At 35.4% G+C, this 15,896-nt stretch overlaps 1 protein-coding gene across 1 annotated transcript; it reads left to right on the top strand.

Annotated features, from left to right (window-relative positions):
* Window positions 1-14,717: 14,717 nt before the first annotated feature.
* On the top strand, window positions 14,718-15,670 carry LOC141695216 (NAC domain-containing protein 41-like). The gene is made up of 3 exons (XM_074499473.1): window positions 14,718-14,943; window positions 15,099-15,370; window positions 15,485-15,670. The coding sequence occupies exons 1-3, from the start codon at window positions 14,757-14,759 to the stop codon at window positions 15,542-15,544; spliced, it is 519 nt and encodes a 172-aa protein (XP_074355574.1). The 5' UTR covers window positions 14,718-14,756; the 3' UTR covers window positions 15,545-15,670.
* Window positions 15,671-15,896: the final 226 nt, after the last annotated feature.

Below are 15,896 nucleotides of genomic sequence, written 5' to 3'. Positions count from 1 at the left end.
CAAAAGATAGGTATGGGGACATTTGATAATCTCATAATTTTGCATTAATTCATACCTATTTATTGTTTGCTCCCGAATTTAATAATTTAATTAGTAGCTTTTATAGGTATTTTGTACAAAAAGCAGAAAAAGAGAAAAAGAAAAGGAAATTGCAAGAAGGGAAAAAGTGGAAGAAGAAAAAGAAGAAAAGAAAAAAAAGGAAAAGGAAATAGGAGTCGGCTACAATCAATGGTCAAGATCAACAAAACACTCCTCACACTTGAATGACCAAGATTCAACCAACTCTACCCTAAACCCTACCTTTTAGCTATAAATACGCTCCTTCCCCCTTGTATTCAACACCTTAGTTTTATCTTAGTTTACCCTAAATTTAGTAGTAGCCTCTCTTTTCAATTTTTAGATCTAGTTTTCATTTCCATTGTAGTAGCTCTCAAAAGTTGTAAACACTCTCTTCAATTAATGTCAGTACCTCTTGTGAAGTGATTTTCTAAGAGAAACTTTGACAAAGTATCATACCAGGCTCTAGGTGCTTGCTTCAATTCATAAAGTGCTTTCAAGAGGTAGTAGACATATTCTGGGAAATTTGGATCTTCAAAACCAGGAGGCTGACTAACATAGACTTCGTCCTCCAAGTCTCCATTTAGAAAAGCACTTTTGACATCCATTTAATAGACCTTGAAATTGGCATGGGCTGCATAGGCTAAGAAGATTCTGATGGCTTCAAGTCTTGCAACATGAGCAAAGGTTTAATCAAAACCAATTCCTTCTTGTTGACAATAGCCCTTAGCAACCAATCTAGCTTTGTTCCTGACTACTATGCCATTTTTATCCATCTTGTTTCTGAATAACCACTTAGTGTCAATAGGATTCTTTCCTTTAGGCTTGGGTAACAGCTTTCACACTTTATTCCTTTCAAATTGGTTTAGCTCCTCATGCATAGCTAAACCCCAATCAGGATCCAACAGAGCATCCTCTACCTTTTTAGGCTCTTCCTGAGATAGAAAGCTGCTATATAGACATTACTCTTGAGTTATTTTTCTTGTTTTCACTCTTGAAGATGCATCACCAATGATCAGTTCAAATGGGTGATCTCTAGTCCATTTTCTCTTTTGAGGTAGATTAGCTCTAGATGAAGAGGCCTCATTATTGTCTTGATGTGTGACAGAGTTTTGATAGAAGAAACTCCCCCTGAGTTAATGGATCTTTGACTTGTAGTTGGGTTCCTTTCTGATTGTGATCTATATTGTCCCTCAAAAATATTGATTGTTCAACGGATGTTGAGTTTTTCCTTTCGAAAGATGATACAGATTGTCTACCAACGGATGATGCACTTGGTCTTTGGATGGATGTTGAGTTGTGTGCTTCATTGGTTGTAGACTTTTCTGCATTTGCCTTAGATATTTGTTCTTGATCACTTTCATCACTATCTTCACAAATTATCTCAACATTGTCAAATTTGAGTCTTTTATGGAAATCTCCATCTTGCAGTCCTTCAATCTTTTTATCATCAAACACAACATGAACATATTCCATAAAAAAATTTGTTCTAAGATTATAGACTCTATATGCTTTTCCAACTGTATATCCAACAAAAATGCCTTCATCTGCTTTGTCATCAAACTTCCCATGCCGATTAGTTTGATTCCTTAAGATATAGCATTTATAGCCAAAGACATGAAGAAATTTAGTGTTGGATTCTTATTCTTGAAAAATTGGTAGGGTGTCATGCATTTTGCTTGATTAACTAAAGAAATATTCTGAGTGTAGCATGCAGTATGTACAGCTTCAGCCCAAAAATGATTCTTCTAGCATTGTCCCTGCAGCTTCAATAAGAGATCTGTTTTTCCTTTCCACCACACCATTTTGTTGTGGGGTTCTTGCTGCTGAGAATTCATGCATGATCCCATTCTCTTCACAAAATGATCTCATCATAGAATTCTTGAACTCAGTTTCATTGTCACTCCTGATTCTTCTTACTTTGAAATCATGATGATTGTTGACTTGCCTAATGTGATTGATGATGATTTCACTAGCTCCATCTTTAGATTTTAGAAAATATATCCAAGCGAACTTTGAGAAATCATCCACAATTACTAGGCAATATCTTTTTCTTGAGATTGACAATATATTAACTGGTCTAAATAAATCCATGTGCAATAGTTGCAAAGGTTCTTCAATTGTTGAATCAAGCTTCTTTCTGAATGATGCCTTGATTTTCTTTCCTTTCTGACATGCATCACACAATCCATCCTTTGAGAATTCCACTTGAGGAATACCTCTTACCAAGTTTTTCTTGACTAGCTCATTCACAGTAGTTAAGGTTAGACAGCTTCTTGTGCCATAGCCAACTTTCATCTTGACTTGCCTTGCTGAATAGACAAGTGACAGATTCTGCATTTGATGAGTTGAAATCAGCTAAGTACACATTCCCTTTTCTTACTCCTATGAGAACTACTTTGTTTCTTCTCTTGTTAGTCACAACACAGGCTTCAGAATTAAATATTACCGAGTTGCCCTTGTCACAAATCTGGATGATACTCAATAAATTGTGCTTGAGTCCATCCACTAGGGCAACTTCTTCAATGATGACATTATCCTTTGAAATCAAGCCATATCACATAGTATAACCCTTGTTGTCATCTCCAAAAGTGATACTTGGGCCAGCTCTTTCCTTGAACTCAGTGAGCAGGGTAGAATCTCCAGTCATGTGCCTTGAGCACCCACTATCCCAATACCAAAGACTTTTTATGTTTCCCTGTACACAATAAAATCAAATCAAGTTGATTTTGGTAACCAAGTTTCCTTGGGTCCTGTTTTGTTAGCCTTTTTCTTAGGTTTCTTAGGCTTGTCCTCATTTGACTTAGGAATTTGAAGTTCATCCTTAGCCCATAGAGTAGAATCCTTAAAACCATTCATCATTGCAGAATTATCATGCACATGCTGATTAACATGGAAAGGCATATTCTGTGCAAACATGTTATTCGAGTATGGCATACTAAATGGCATTTGTGGCATACTAAATGCAGCATAGTAAGGATTTTGTGTAAATGGCATATTAGCAAACTGTGCATTCAAATTATGTGCAGGCATTAGATTTACAGGCATGCTGGGAAATGAAGGTGGTGCGGACATGGAAGTAGGCATATCAAGTTTATAATTAACAAACAAGTGATTAACACTACCTCACTTAACACATATTTTTCTTGGTGCATATTTATCAGGTGTGTAGTTGTTACGTTTGTTAATTCCTACTTTCCCATTTATATTGTTTTTCCTTTTAGATTCTACTTTTACTTCAATTTTCTCCGATCGGTCATTCAATTGCTTGATAGACAGATGCCCTACATTGACTCTCTTGTTCTTGTTCACTTTACTTGTTTCTCCTGGAACAAAGTTCTTATTAGAAACTGATCCATATTTCTCATTTAGCTTAGCTAGTTTGGCTTTGCTAATAGGCTTTTTTCTCACTCGACGGATGATTCTTTAGATCTTTCGACGGATGATATTCATCATCTGTTGAATCCACATCTGTAGAAAGTCCTTCTACAAAATTAGAATCTAGTTTCTCCTTGTTCTTTTTCCAGGCTTCATCACAAAAGGATTCTATACCTTGAACTTTAGTGATTTGAGCATGGACATCTCTAGATGATTTACATGCCTTAATTACTTCTTGTTCTCGTTCAAGCTGCTTTCTTAAAATCTCCTCTTTCTTTAAGGATTTAGTTAGTTCATCTTTAGCAATCTTGCATTCTATCTTTAATTTTTCAAACTCAACAAATTGAGTCTCTAGCACATTATTTCTTTCACTTAAAAATAAATTGTTCTATTTAAGTTTGGGGTTTTCTTTAGTGAGCGACTTGAATGTGACACGCAGATGGTATAATTCAGTGGACATGTCATTTATAGCATCATTACACTCAGCTTTAGATAAATGTGCTAGGTTAGTGGTGATTACCTGATTACTGGATGAACTGACCTATGTTTCCTCTGATTTGGCCATAAGTGCTAGATTCACATAGCTTGTGTCTTCATCCTCTTCTAATCCATCTATAGCCCAGTCATTTTCTTGTGTGATGAATGCCCTTTCCTTTTATTTGAGCAACTCAAAGTATTTTTGTTTGTAATCAACATACTCAAACTTCTTTTTTCCAGAATCAGACTTTCTACATTCACTAGCAAAATGACCTGCCAAGCCACACTTGAAATATTTGAATTTGGACTTATCAACCATGTTTCTGTTTGACTTGGCTGCTCCAAAATTCTTCTTGAATTTGAGCTTTGAAAATCTCTTGGATAGAAAAGCAAGTTGTTCATCTATGTCATCCATGACATCCTGACTAAGATTGTCTTCATGTTCATCTACTAGCCCTTTTCCCTTTCCTTTACAAACTCTATGGTTTGATGCAGATTCAACAGCTTCAACCTTTGTCTCCTTCTCCTTTTCTTGCTCAACAACTAATGCAATGGATCCTCCATTCTTTCTTCCTTTCTCCATCTTCTCATCTTGCTCTATTTCAAGCTCATAAGTATTTAGAATCTCATACAGTCTATCCAAGGTGAATTCCTTGTAATCTTGAGAATTTCTCAATGAGACTGTCTTAGGCTTTCATTCTTTTGGCAGAGATCTAAGGAATATGAGGTTTGAATCTTTTGTTTGATAGATCCTTCCATGCAGTTTTAGAGCATTCAGTAATTTTTGAAATCTATTGAAAATGTTAGTGAGTAATTCACTTTCTTCACTGTGGAAATGCTCATATTGCTGAATCAAGAGTTGTATTTTATTTTCCCTTACCTGTTCAGTTCCATCATATATAACTTGAATTATGTCCCAGTCATCCTTAGCAGTTTTGCAGTTTATGATGTTGTCAAACATGTCACCATCAACACCATTAAACAAGATGTTCATGGCCTTTTTATCCTTATGAACTTGTTCAATATCAGGATCAGACCATTCTGCTCTAGGTTTTGGGAAAGATGGTTCATTTCCTGTAGCATCTCTTATAGGGACATGTGGACCTTTCTCAATGCAGTCCACATATGCTTCATCTTGAGATAGGAGATACAGGTGTATTTTCACCTTCCAATGGTGATAGTTATCTTTGTCCAGAAATAGAATCTTACTCCAACATCTTTTCTGCTCATCTTGTTAGTTGTTGTGATCTTTAAACTCTTTGTTCTTCAAGAGCTGGATCTAATACCAATTGTTATTCCCAAACAATCTAAACAAGAATTACAGAAGGGGGGTTGAATGGAATTCTGGCTTCTTTTAAATTTTAAGAACAGTTCTTCTGCAAATAAATAACTGTGTTTGATTTTGCAATAGTGCGGAATGAGAGTTAAATAGAAATCAAAACACAAAGCATTTATATACAAGTAATTAAAAACTTTCTGGTGGATTGAACTTTTCCACCATAGATATATATTAAGTAGAGAACTCCGTGTTACAAAATGTAAACAGCTGCTAACAAGTTAAAAAACAAGAACAGAGAAATTCTTACAGATTTTGCCTTATCTATTTCTATGGTAAAATGCTTTCTTACTTGGATACTTTTCAACTTGCTACCCTTGGTTTATATATCACAAGTTACATGATAAAAATACAAGATATTAAGAAAAACTATTTCTAGTCTAATTACATGTTGCTACACTTCTCTTTCCAGCATCTTTGAATATCTTCTGTTTAGCATGGAAATGGAAATGCTTCTTTTGTTCTCTAAAACCTGAATTAGGTTGCCACATTCCATTTATATACAACCAACTCATGTGGCTATCAAGTCACTATCAACTGCTCTTTTGAATCTGATCATCAGTTAAAACTTTGGTTGATCATCCGTTGAAACTCAGATTGATCATCTGTCGAGACTTATGTTGATCATCTGTTGAAACTTTGTGAATCATCCGTTGAGACTGTCTTCTTGCCATTTGACTCCATTTCATTTATACAAGATTACAAGGCATATAATATTCACAATTAACCACCCTATCTTGCATATCAATCTAGTAGTCAATGATGACTTAAACATTCTACAACATCTAGTTCACTAAGTTACTTAGGTATGCAGAAATGTGCTACTAGTCTTATTATTATATAAGCTACTCTTTCAACAGATGTTGAAATGATCATCTGTTGAAAGCTACAATTTCACTTAAATAAAATCTACTAAGTGTTTTGTTCAAGTTATCATCAAGTACACAATATATTCCTAACACATTTTTTTGTAACATGTCTGTGTGCTAGATTTCAAGCCAATCCCAAGGAATCACATTTGATGGATGTGAAAAGGATTTCAGATACTTAAAGGGAACACCAAACTTGGGACTATGGTATCCTAGGGGAACAGGATTTGAAGTTGTTGGAAACACAGATGCAAATTTTGCTGGATGCAGGGTTGACAGGAAAAGTACTAGTGGAAGCTGTCAATTTCTTGGACAAAGACTTGTAACTTGCTACAGTAAGAAACAACAATCTGTGTCAACTTCCACAGCTGAGGTTGAATACATAGCTGCTGGAATTTGATTTGCTCAAGTGTTTTGGATTAGAAATCAATAAATGGACTATCGCCTAGTGTTACACAAAATTCCAATTATGTGTGACAATACTAGTGCTATATCTATTATTTCTAATCCAGTTAATCATTCTAGAACTAAGGACATTGATGTAAGGTACCATTTTATTAGAGAACATGCTGCAAATGGTACTACTGAGCTCATTTTTGTTCCAACAGAATAGCAATTAGCTGACATTTTCACTGAACCTTTGGATGAAGCAGCTTTCACTAGACTTGTTGGTGAAATAAGAATGTTAAATTTTTCATCCTAAAGGCAAGAACTCAGCTAATATGTTGCAGCAGATTAATTTTTAATAAATCAAAATTAATTTGATTTAATTGGAAATTAGCTGGAATATGATCTATAAATATTTCAGAATTCTCTGTATATTTATCTTTCAAAATTCAAAATTTAACTTGAAATTTTTCAAAATTCTAAGAGAAACTTTCTAACTGTTAATTCACATTTTCAATATGTGAAGTTAATATAAGACAGAACTGAAAAGAACAAAAATGTATAGAGAACTGAGTTCTCTATAAGTCTAAATGACTTCTCGACAAGTAATTTTGAGACTTCTCGATAGAGTTCTCGATAAGTCTTTTTCCTGACTTCTCAAAGGACTTCTCTACAAGCCTCATTATGACTTCTCGATAAGTCTTGTAGATATCTCGACATATGTTTACTCATAGAGTTCTCTTCAAGTCTATATTTTAGACTTCTCGATAACTTAAAACTGAAATATTTTAATTAATGAATTATTTTGGTAAAATACTTTTGATACAAAATCATTCTAATTTTATTTTGATTTATTCAAATAAAAATTGGAAAAATTCAGTCCATTCCGGACAAACCAGGTATTTATTTGATATCTCGATAAGTCACTATCTAGTTCTCAACAAGAGTCAAGACAGTGACATCTCGATATGTATCCATTCATTCACGTGACTTCTCGATAAGCAAATCCCAAATGTTTATTTCTAATTCTCGACAAGTCACTTACCTTTTTCTATAAATAACCAGACATCTCGACATAACCCATCTTTACGCTTTCGAGATCTCAATTGACCTAGTTTTTGCAAACCTTAACCGTTCTCTCTCATTTTGAGTTTTTTTTTAAATGTTTACCCACTCAAATTCATACACTCACAATGGCTACAAATAATATTAGAGCTTTCATCCCAAAGGAGGGCACCAACTACTTGGCTTTCATAGATACTAACCAGGTTCCTGCTAGTTTCAAATGTTTTGTGAAGTTTCTTTCTGAGTCATATCTTGCAGGTGCTCTTACTGCCAATCCAATTCAGTATCTGGATGTACTCGATCATTTATGGAACTCTGATGTGGTCAATATTGTGGTGCATGATGATCAAGCTGTGTCAATGGTGGTGTACTGCTTAATTCAAGGCAGACGAGTGGAATTTGATGCTAAGGATATCAACAATGCACTGGGCATTCCTACAGCTAGCATGGTGGAAGTACCAACTCTACAGGAGTAAGCTGAGTTTATGGATTTCATAAACTACAGTGAGAAGATTAATCTGTCCAGCCTGAACAAGAAGAATCTCATGAGGGAATGATATTTTCTCTTTGATGCAATTGTGAGAGATTTCACCCGCAGGAAGACTGGGTATGACAATATATCCAGTGTGGTCTAGAAACTGATGTTCTTCATGGCTCATAACAAGTATATTAATGTGGGGCTATTGATCCTAGTAGAACGCAGTACAAAGCTCACAATGCCTTTCGCGACAAGAGTTAAGGAAATTTTCTTTCCTAGATTGATTACGTCTACTTTAAGTCATAAAGTGGCAGACATACATATGCTTGAAGGTATTGATAGAAACAAAATAAACAATTATAAGCAAGTGTCCAAAATTTTATTTGGGTCACTTAGTACAAAGAATAAGGTGGAGGTAGCACTAAATCTCACTAGCTTCATATTAGAAAGATTTAGGACCTACCCCTACCATATGCCTGACATAAGGTCAAGTACAGTATCTAATACAGTGATGGCACCTGTACCCATGGAAGTACAAACACAAGAACACCAACAGGGGCCTTCCATAATTGAGACCCTTTATTCATTACCACTAGAAGCTAGGAAGCCAACCACTTCATCCTCTCAACAGGCTGGAGTGAGTAAAAAGAAGAGAAAGCAGGAACCCTTAAATGTAGCAAATGAGAGTGGTGAGGACCGAATTCAACTAGAGTCTACCCTAGTCAAAAGCCAAAGAAGTCAAAGAAAATTGAGCTGACCATTCATGGAGCTAACTCTGTATCCTCCCAAAAGGATGCAATTGTAAAAGAGGGAATTAAATAGACTCAAGAGGCATCCTCTCAACATGGTGTCTCTATTGAACAAAGCACTTTCCCCAGTGCAATTTGTAAAGAGTCTGTACCCCAACTTGAGCACTCTCAAGTTGATGAAAGAAGAAATAAGGTTGGCACACATATTGAGAGCACATCAATTGAAGCTCACTCATTTATTCAGGGGAGCTACCAACACTCAATGTTAACATCACTAATCTTATATCTCAAATTTCTTCTTCATATAATGAAACACTTGAATCCACATCTCAAGTGTTGCCAAAATCAAGTGACACATTTCAAGAAACTGTGATCACCACCCAGGAACCACATTTAGATGGTGAGAGGCTACTAGTTGGGGAATACCTTAATGACACCATCAAAACCACATGGGTTTCATCAGTTTTAACTGAAGACCCTGTGAATGTTACTCAAGCACCTTCATGTGCTTAAAAATTTTCACAGATTGATAGGTTTGAGAGTAGTACTCCTGAGGGGGAGCTATCTAAATCCTCTCAAATTCAATTAGAGGTTCCTCAGAAAGGGACAACTCCCCTCAAAATCTTTGTTGATGAAACTGAGCAGGATGGGAATGTGGATGCTTGGCTATCTAAGGATTTCAGTTTGGATATGGATGAGGTCTTGGCTAGATTCGGAGAAAAATATGTCACCATCCTAGGAAGCAATGCCAAGGCTCTCAGTCCACAGGAAGTATATTATGCTATCACAGAGGTCTATAAGGCAGAACTCAAAGTTTTCCATCTCATTGGTAAAGCATTGAAAAAAAGACTGGAGAGTCATCAAGACAAGATCAGGAAGTTGGTGACAGACAAGATTGATCAACTTGTGCCATCTCAAATGAGATTAAATATAAATTCAATAAATTTACTGAGTAAATGGCCAAGTTTGATATGACTGGTGTGGAGATCAGCATCAAAAACCTAAAGCAATCATTTATGGCTCTTCATGAAGTTGTCCAACAACAAATCACTAGCAACAATGACACCAAGGTCAAGTTGGAGCAACTTTATAATGCAAGATTTGAACCTTCTTCATTATTGATGGAGGGAATCAAAGAATTTGTTCAAGCCACTTTTGGTGCTCCTCCCTTATCCAGCTCACAACAACCACTCTCCACCTCAACCAATCTACAAATACAGTCTCTACAACAACAGGTCTCCACTCTTCAAGCCTCCACTGATTCTCTTACAACATAAGTTCATGCTCTCACTAATCTGGTGCAAAGTCAATAGCAGGACATAAAGTCCCTAGTAGACTCTCACAAACACCTACAACTGCAAAATTCTGTTTATCTAGGAGCTATTATGGGTGCTTTGAACATTCATCATCCTTCCTTTCCAGAAGCAGTTAGGCCTGAAATTCCTACTCCTCTCATCTTTCCTGGTACCAAGACTAAGGGGGAGATAGAAGTCAGACTGTTAAAATCATCATCCAGCCAAGCCACAGCTCAGAAGAAAAGTCAAGTTGATGTTGGGGCAGAGAGACTACAAAAAGCAGCTGAAGGCCCCTGTTTGGATAAAGAATTTGATGAATTGCTCAGGGCTCTCAGGATCTCTCTAACCAACAACTTCTTCACCTACAAAAAGGCTTTGGATGGAAACATCAACTTTCTAGGGGTGATTATGGTGACAAGAGATAACTTTGCATAGGGGAGGATTGTAGCCAACATCAATGACTCTAATGTGGACAGTTGTATGCAGGTGTCTCTCAACTATCTCATATCTAAAAGAGCACTTTAGCTGGACATCCTAATCAACAAAGTCAAGGGGGTGATTCCAGAGGACACTCTCTTGCTAAATGAACTTAAGAAGGCTCAAGTAGCTGCTTTTCCAAAAGCATATCTGCAACCTAGAAAGGGAGTGACCTACATTCGTTCATCAACCAAAAAGTGCAGACATTTCATGATCCCAAAGCACTGTGTCATGGGGAACTTGAGGCTGATTATGATACTGGAGACTGATTTGAAAATAAAGAGGAACAAGACTGTAGAAGATGATGAAGTAATCAAGATATTGGGAAGATACTTGAGAATGCTGATGACCTGTTGCCTAGAGCCCAAATTAACAATAAAGATGATTGGGATGATGATGAGCAGAAGAAGGATGAGCACAAATCTTCTGGCTCAAATCCAAGTCAATCTTCTAAAGAAACAGGCAACAAGGTGTATGAGAAGAGAAAAAAATGAAGATAAGAAGGATGATGTAAAGAAAAAGGGAAAAGATGGAAAGGGGACTCAAAGAATAAAATTGTCCAAGAAATAAAAGTTACAAAAATCCAACATAATCAAACCTCCAAACCAAGCCAAACACAATCTCAACCAATCCTACCTCAAAAGCCTAAATTCCTAGTCAAACAAACTACAAACTCGTTACTCAAGATACCAATCAAATCCATCTAAGTCACACTGAAGAAAATCACAAACCTGCCTTTATTCAAGCCTCCAACCAAAACTCACTTCAAGACTGTTGGGAGAAAAACTAAGAAATTGCAAGCTGATACTGGTGTCATCTGGAACTGCTTTAATTAAGATGAATTTATGCCACTAAACATGAGTATAACAGATGATGACTATTTTCAACAACTATCTGAAGAAATAGTCGGAGTTTGGGTTGTCTCTTTGGCAGAAGTCAGAATCTACTATTTGGATGGCTCCTTCATTTTGCTTAGTAGGGAAGTAATGGAAATATTTTTAACCACGGAATTGAAGAGGGTGATTAGTTTGATGAAGGACAAGGATACAAGTACAAGAATATAGAAGGTTGTAATGTCTGAGAGGCTGAGAGAAAGGAATGAAAGACATGCAAGAATAAAGGCTGAAAAGGGGAAAGGGAAATGCAATAAGCTAGGGAGATAGAGATGTTTGAAAAGAGATCAAATGAACTCAAGGCAAGGGGCCTGAGTAGAGTATCAAAAGATGGACATTTTCTAAACATTCAAGTTGGCAGATTTTCAAGGTTCAGAGTTGGTTACCTAAAAAGTTACTCATTGGATGAATGACTCAAGCTGGTAGAAGCCTTAAGAGGGGCAGAATTAATTGAAAAACTCCAAGTGCTAGTAAATCTCAATGACCTCATTAGGAAAGAACCAGGCTATGAAAAATTCACCTAGTGTCTGTAATGTTTGAACTGATGTAACTACTCAATGTATAAAGAATTTGTATTTGTCAATTTGTATGTATTTGATTTTAGCTTGGGGTTAGTGTTGTTATCAGGCATGAATTTGTGATAAGCAATATTCTCATAAATTAGGGGAGATTGTTGTGCAAGACATGCCTGTATAATAACAAGACTAAGTCACATTGACAACCCTAAGATTTAGTTGTTTGATAATCAATTTTGTATTTTGTATTGTATTTATTGAGTCTGTAAGAAGGTTAGAGATTAGACTGAAGGATTTTTCTATGAACAGATTCAAGCTAAGGAATAAACTCTGGAAGAAGATTAAACCATGATCATGCCTCAGAGAAAAGTGCAGAAGCTTGGAGTTGAATAAAACTGTTTTATGAAAAATGTTCTAAGTCAAGATATCGACAAATCACAAATAAAGTCATATCGAGAAGTCATTCGAGAAGTCCAGAATGACTTATCGAGAAGTCCAAAATGGCTTATAGAGAAGTCTCAGGATATCGACAAGTCAAATGAAGATGTTAAGAATTTGAGATATTGACAAGTCAACCCCTCATATAGAGATCTCATAGATATCAACAAGTAAAATGAAGATGTTAAGAATTGGAGATATCGACAAGTCAATTTCTCTTATAGAGATCTCAGAGATATCGATAAGTCAAAATGTGTATATAGAGATCTCAGAGATATCGATAAGTCATTTTTACATGTAGAGATCTCATACTTATCGACAAGTCATTTCACATGCAAGGAACTAGAGACATTGACAAGTCAAGTATACCTATAGAGAACTCAGAGATCTCAATAAGTCATTATACTTATCGAGATGTCACTTCTCAATAGAACAAATTGGAGATCTTGACATACTTCTCAAATACAGAATGTAGACAAGTTCAAGATTCAAGATTATCAGTCAATAAATGATCTATTCACTAGATTGAAAAGTCTTCAAAATAGCTGGAAGAATACAAGATCAAGGGCCAAGATTACCTGGACAAAGGATGGTCATAGACCTGCAAGATTCTGCATAGATTTGCTAAGTTAAAAATGGAAAGAGAAAAAGGTTGCTTTAGAAAGTAGTTTAGTACATTTTAGTGCAAGTCTTGTAAAACCGTGTTACTAGTCTATAAAGTATGCACTCGTCCTTAGTTCACAAGTAACAAAAAGATTCGGATTTTCTTGTATTCTCTTAAGATTGAAGCTGAGTTCTTATTTTCTTAAGAACACAGAATTTGTAGCAAGACCCACTTAATTAATACAAATTAAGTGAGTTTTGAAAATACTGTGCTTGTTGATTTATTTCTGTAAACACAATATCTCTGCAAAATCTAAACTACTTTGTTCACATAAAATCCAAACAAGTGTAAAAGGCTAAACATTCAAGAAACACATTCACCCCCCCGGTGTTGCATTCAATATCTAACAAGTGGTATCAGAGCAAAATCTGAAAGTAAACAGATAAAGATCTTGGAAGAATGAGTGCACAAAAGATAAGCAGTATCAAGATACCAGCCTTTGATAAAATTAACTATACACTTTGGAAGAAAAAGATGATGCTGTTCATAAGGATGGCCAATCCCATGTACATCCAGGTTCTCAAGAATAACCATTTTATCCCCATGAAAAGGTTTAATAAATATTATTTTTAACAATTTCAATATACAAAATATACTTAAATTCCTGTATATATATAAATTCATAACTATTGTAAATATTATTAATATTAGTACTAAATTCATAAAATTTATATATTTTTGAGGGGCCAAAAATCAAATATAAAATTTTTTTACCACTAAATATATAAATATGTAATTTTTTCCATAAATTTTAAGACTAATTTCATGATTATGCCGGAGTTTCGGGTGGCGGCCGCAATCGCCGCCCCCTCTGTTCATCAGATTCGATTCCATAGCGGTCAAAGTAAACAACAACAAGAACAATTACAAAAACAATGTTGAAAAGAAAAGAAGGCCTAATCCTTATTTTGCTCATCATCTTTTATTTCTCTTGTAAGGACATCAGTTCCTATTCATTCATCTGAACTCTTCTAAGCAATCCAAGTATAAAACACGGCCACGATCGTAAACCGGTGGATCAACCCACCGGAAATACTTACAACCCATTTGACGATTAACGAATGTAACCATTATTCTCGGTCCAAGCTGGTCATTCAACAACTAAGAACCGATATACATAACACTCATCCATCAATTGCAAAGATAGAAGTTCAAGTAATAAATTAGGTTTTTGAATTTGGGGGCTAGAACCCATTTGGGTAGTTTACAAATTGAAATTCAGGGTTTTATATATAGAAAATCAGTAAATAGTTGTTGCTCACTTGATTTTACAAAAATACTCTTTCGGAGTTGACTTAACTTCACAGAAGTCCACGTTTTGCAGAGATTTAGAAAGTCCATTATGCTTTTTGCTAAATATTTAAAATACAGGTAAATAAAGTGCAACTTTTCCAAACTTCAGGTACACCTAATACAATTTACTCTTTTTATTTTTTATTTCCTTTCCGACTAACACTAGTAAAACTAGATAATGTAGGAATAGAAAATATATGTCAGTCTTGTAACGAGATTCTGTAGGAAAATAAATTATTTTCGCCGGACTGTAAATCCTATCCTATTCCTGGTAGATGAACCTTTAACTGTATATAATAATAATTTCATGATCTAAATTTTATTCATCTTGCTGTGATTCTTTGTTTCTCTTCAGTTGTAGAACTTATACGAGGTTTAGTATGCAATGGAACAAGAATTAGGGCAGAGCTCAGGTGTTAACAAAATAAGTCCTGGATTTCACTTTCAGCCTACTGCATTGGAACTACTAGTTCATTATCTTCAACCCTGGGTTCTTGGATATACAAATTATCCGGGCAGTATCAACGAGCATGTTGATCTTTATAGCAACGTTAATCCTGATCAACTAAAAGGTGCGTACCTGCTCTGTAACTACTATGTATTTACGTTGATTCGTAACGAAATTCACGTGTTGGTACAAAAATTACTTGCAGAATGTTATAATCTTATGTTCTTTGTTTCTAATACCGCTAATTTTTGTTGTTAATTAACTATAATATGCATGCAGGTTCTGCAATTATTCATAGGGATGAATATATGTATTTTTATACTATGGTGAAGAGAAAACATGTGAACGGAAAAAAATTCAGTAGATCCATTGTTGACGGTCAAGGAAATTCTCTAGGCAACTGGAAGGCCTCTCAGAAGGGCGAAGAAATCAAAGGTTCCAACGGAGTTCCAATTGGAGTGGAGACGCATCTAGTTTATTACAACGTCAACAAACGCAAGACCTCATGGCTTATGGTGGAATATAAGCTCCTGGACAATCCACTTAACGAGGTACTTATAATTTCGAGATTTAAGTTCTACTGGTATTGTTAATACAGGACTTTGAATGCTTACTTTGTGTTAAATTGCTCATATGGTTAATAAGCTTTTCTTTTCCAAACACAGGAAAATAGAGAGTGGACAATCTGCAAAGTTTACAAGGGTGGTCGAACTAATCACGAATGAGACGCAGATACAATTGATCTATTCCAGTGTATACTATAGTCTATACAATTGTACATAATGAGCAGCTTACGGGGCATGTAGTTGTGACCAGGATATGATTAAAACTTGACTAGATAAATGCAGAATTTGCAAGTGTACATACTATGTTTAAGAATCAAATTTTTTGAATCCTTTAATAAAAGTTGAAAAACATATATCATAAAGAATGTTTGTGGACCGCTCTCTGATGTTCCCTGTGATTGTTTTTAAAATGTTGGAGATTCCAAATCATGTCTGCCTTTGATAAATATGCATGTTTGAGATTCAGAATGATGTCTACTTATGTTTCATCTTCTATGTTTTAGCTTTTTTC

Source organism: Apium graveolens, chromosome 11 (assembly GCF_009905375.1).
Source record: "Apium graveolens cultivar Ventura chromosome 11, ASM990537v1, whole genome shotgun sequence".
Taxonomy (NCBI): domain Eukaryota; kingdom Viridiplantae; phylum Streptophyta; class Magnoliopsida; order Apiales; family Apiaceae; genus Apium; species Apium graveolens.
Note: the sequence above shows the minus strand (reverse complement) of the source record. Positions and strands in the feature narration are given on the sequence as shown.

Coding starts and splice junctions, on each gene's coding strand:
- LOC141695216 (XM_074499473.1), top strand. CDS start 14,757: ATGGAACAAGAATTAGGGCAGAGCTCAGGTGTTAACAAAATAAGTCCT. Junction 14,944..15,098: donor TAATCCTGATCAACTAAAAG/GTGCGTACCTGC, acceptor ATATGCATGCAG/GTTCTGCAATTATTCATAGG. Junction 15,371..15,484: donor TGGACAATCCACTTAACGAG/GTACTTATAATT, acceptor TTCCAAACACAG/GAAAATAGAGAGTGGACAAT.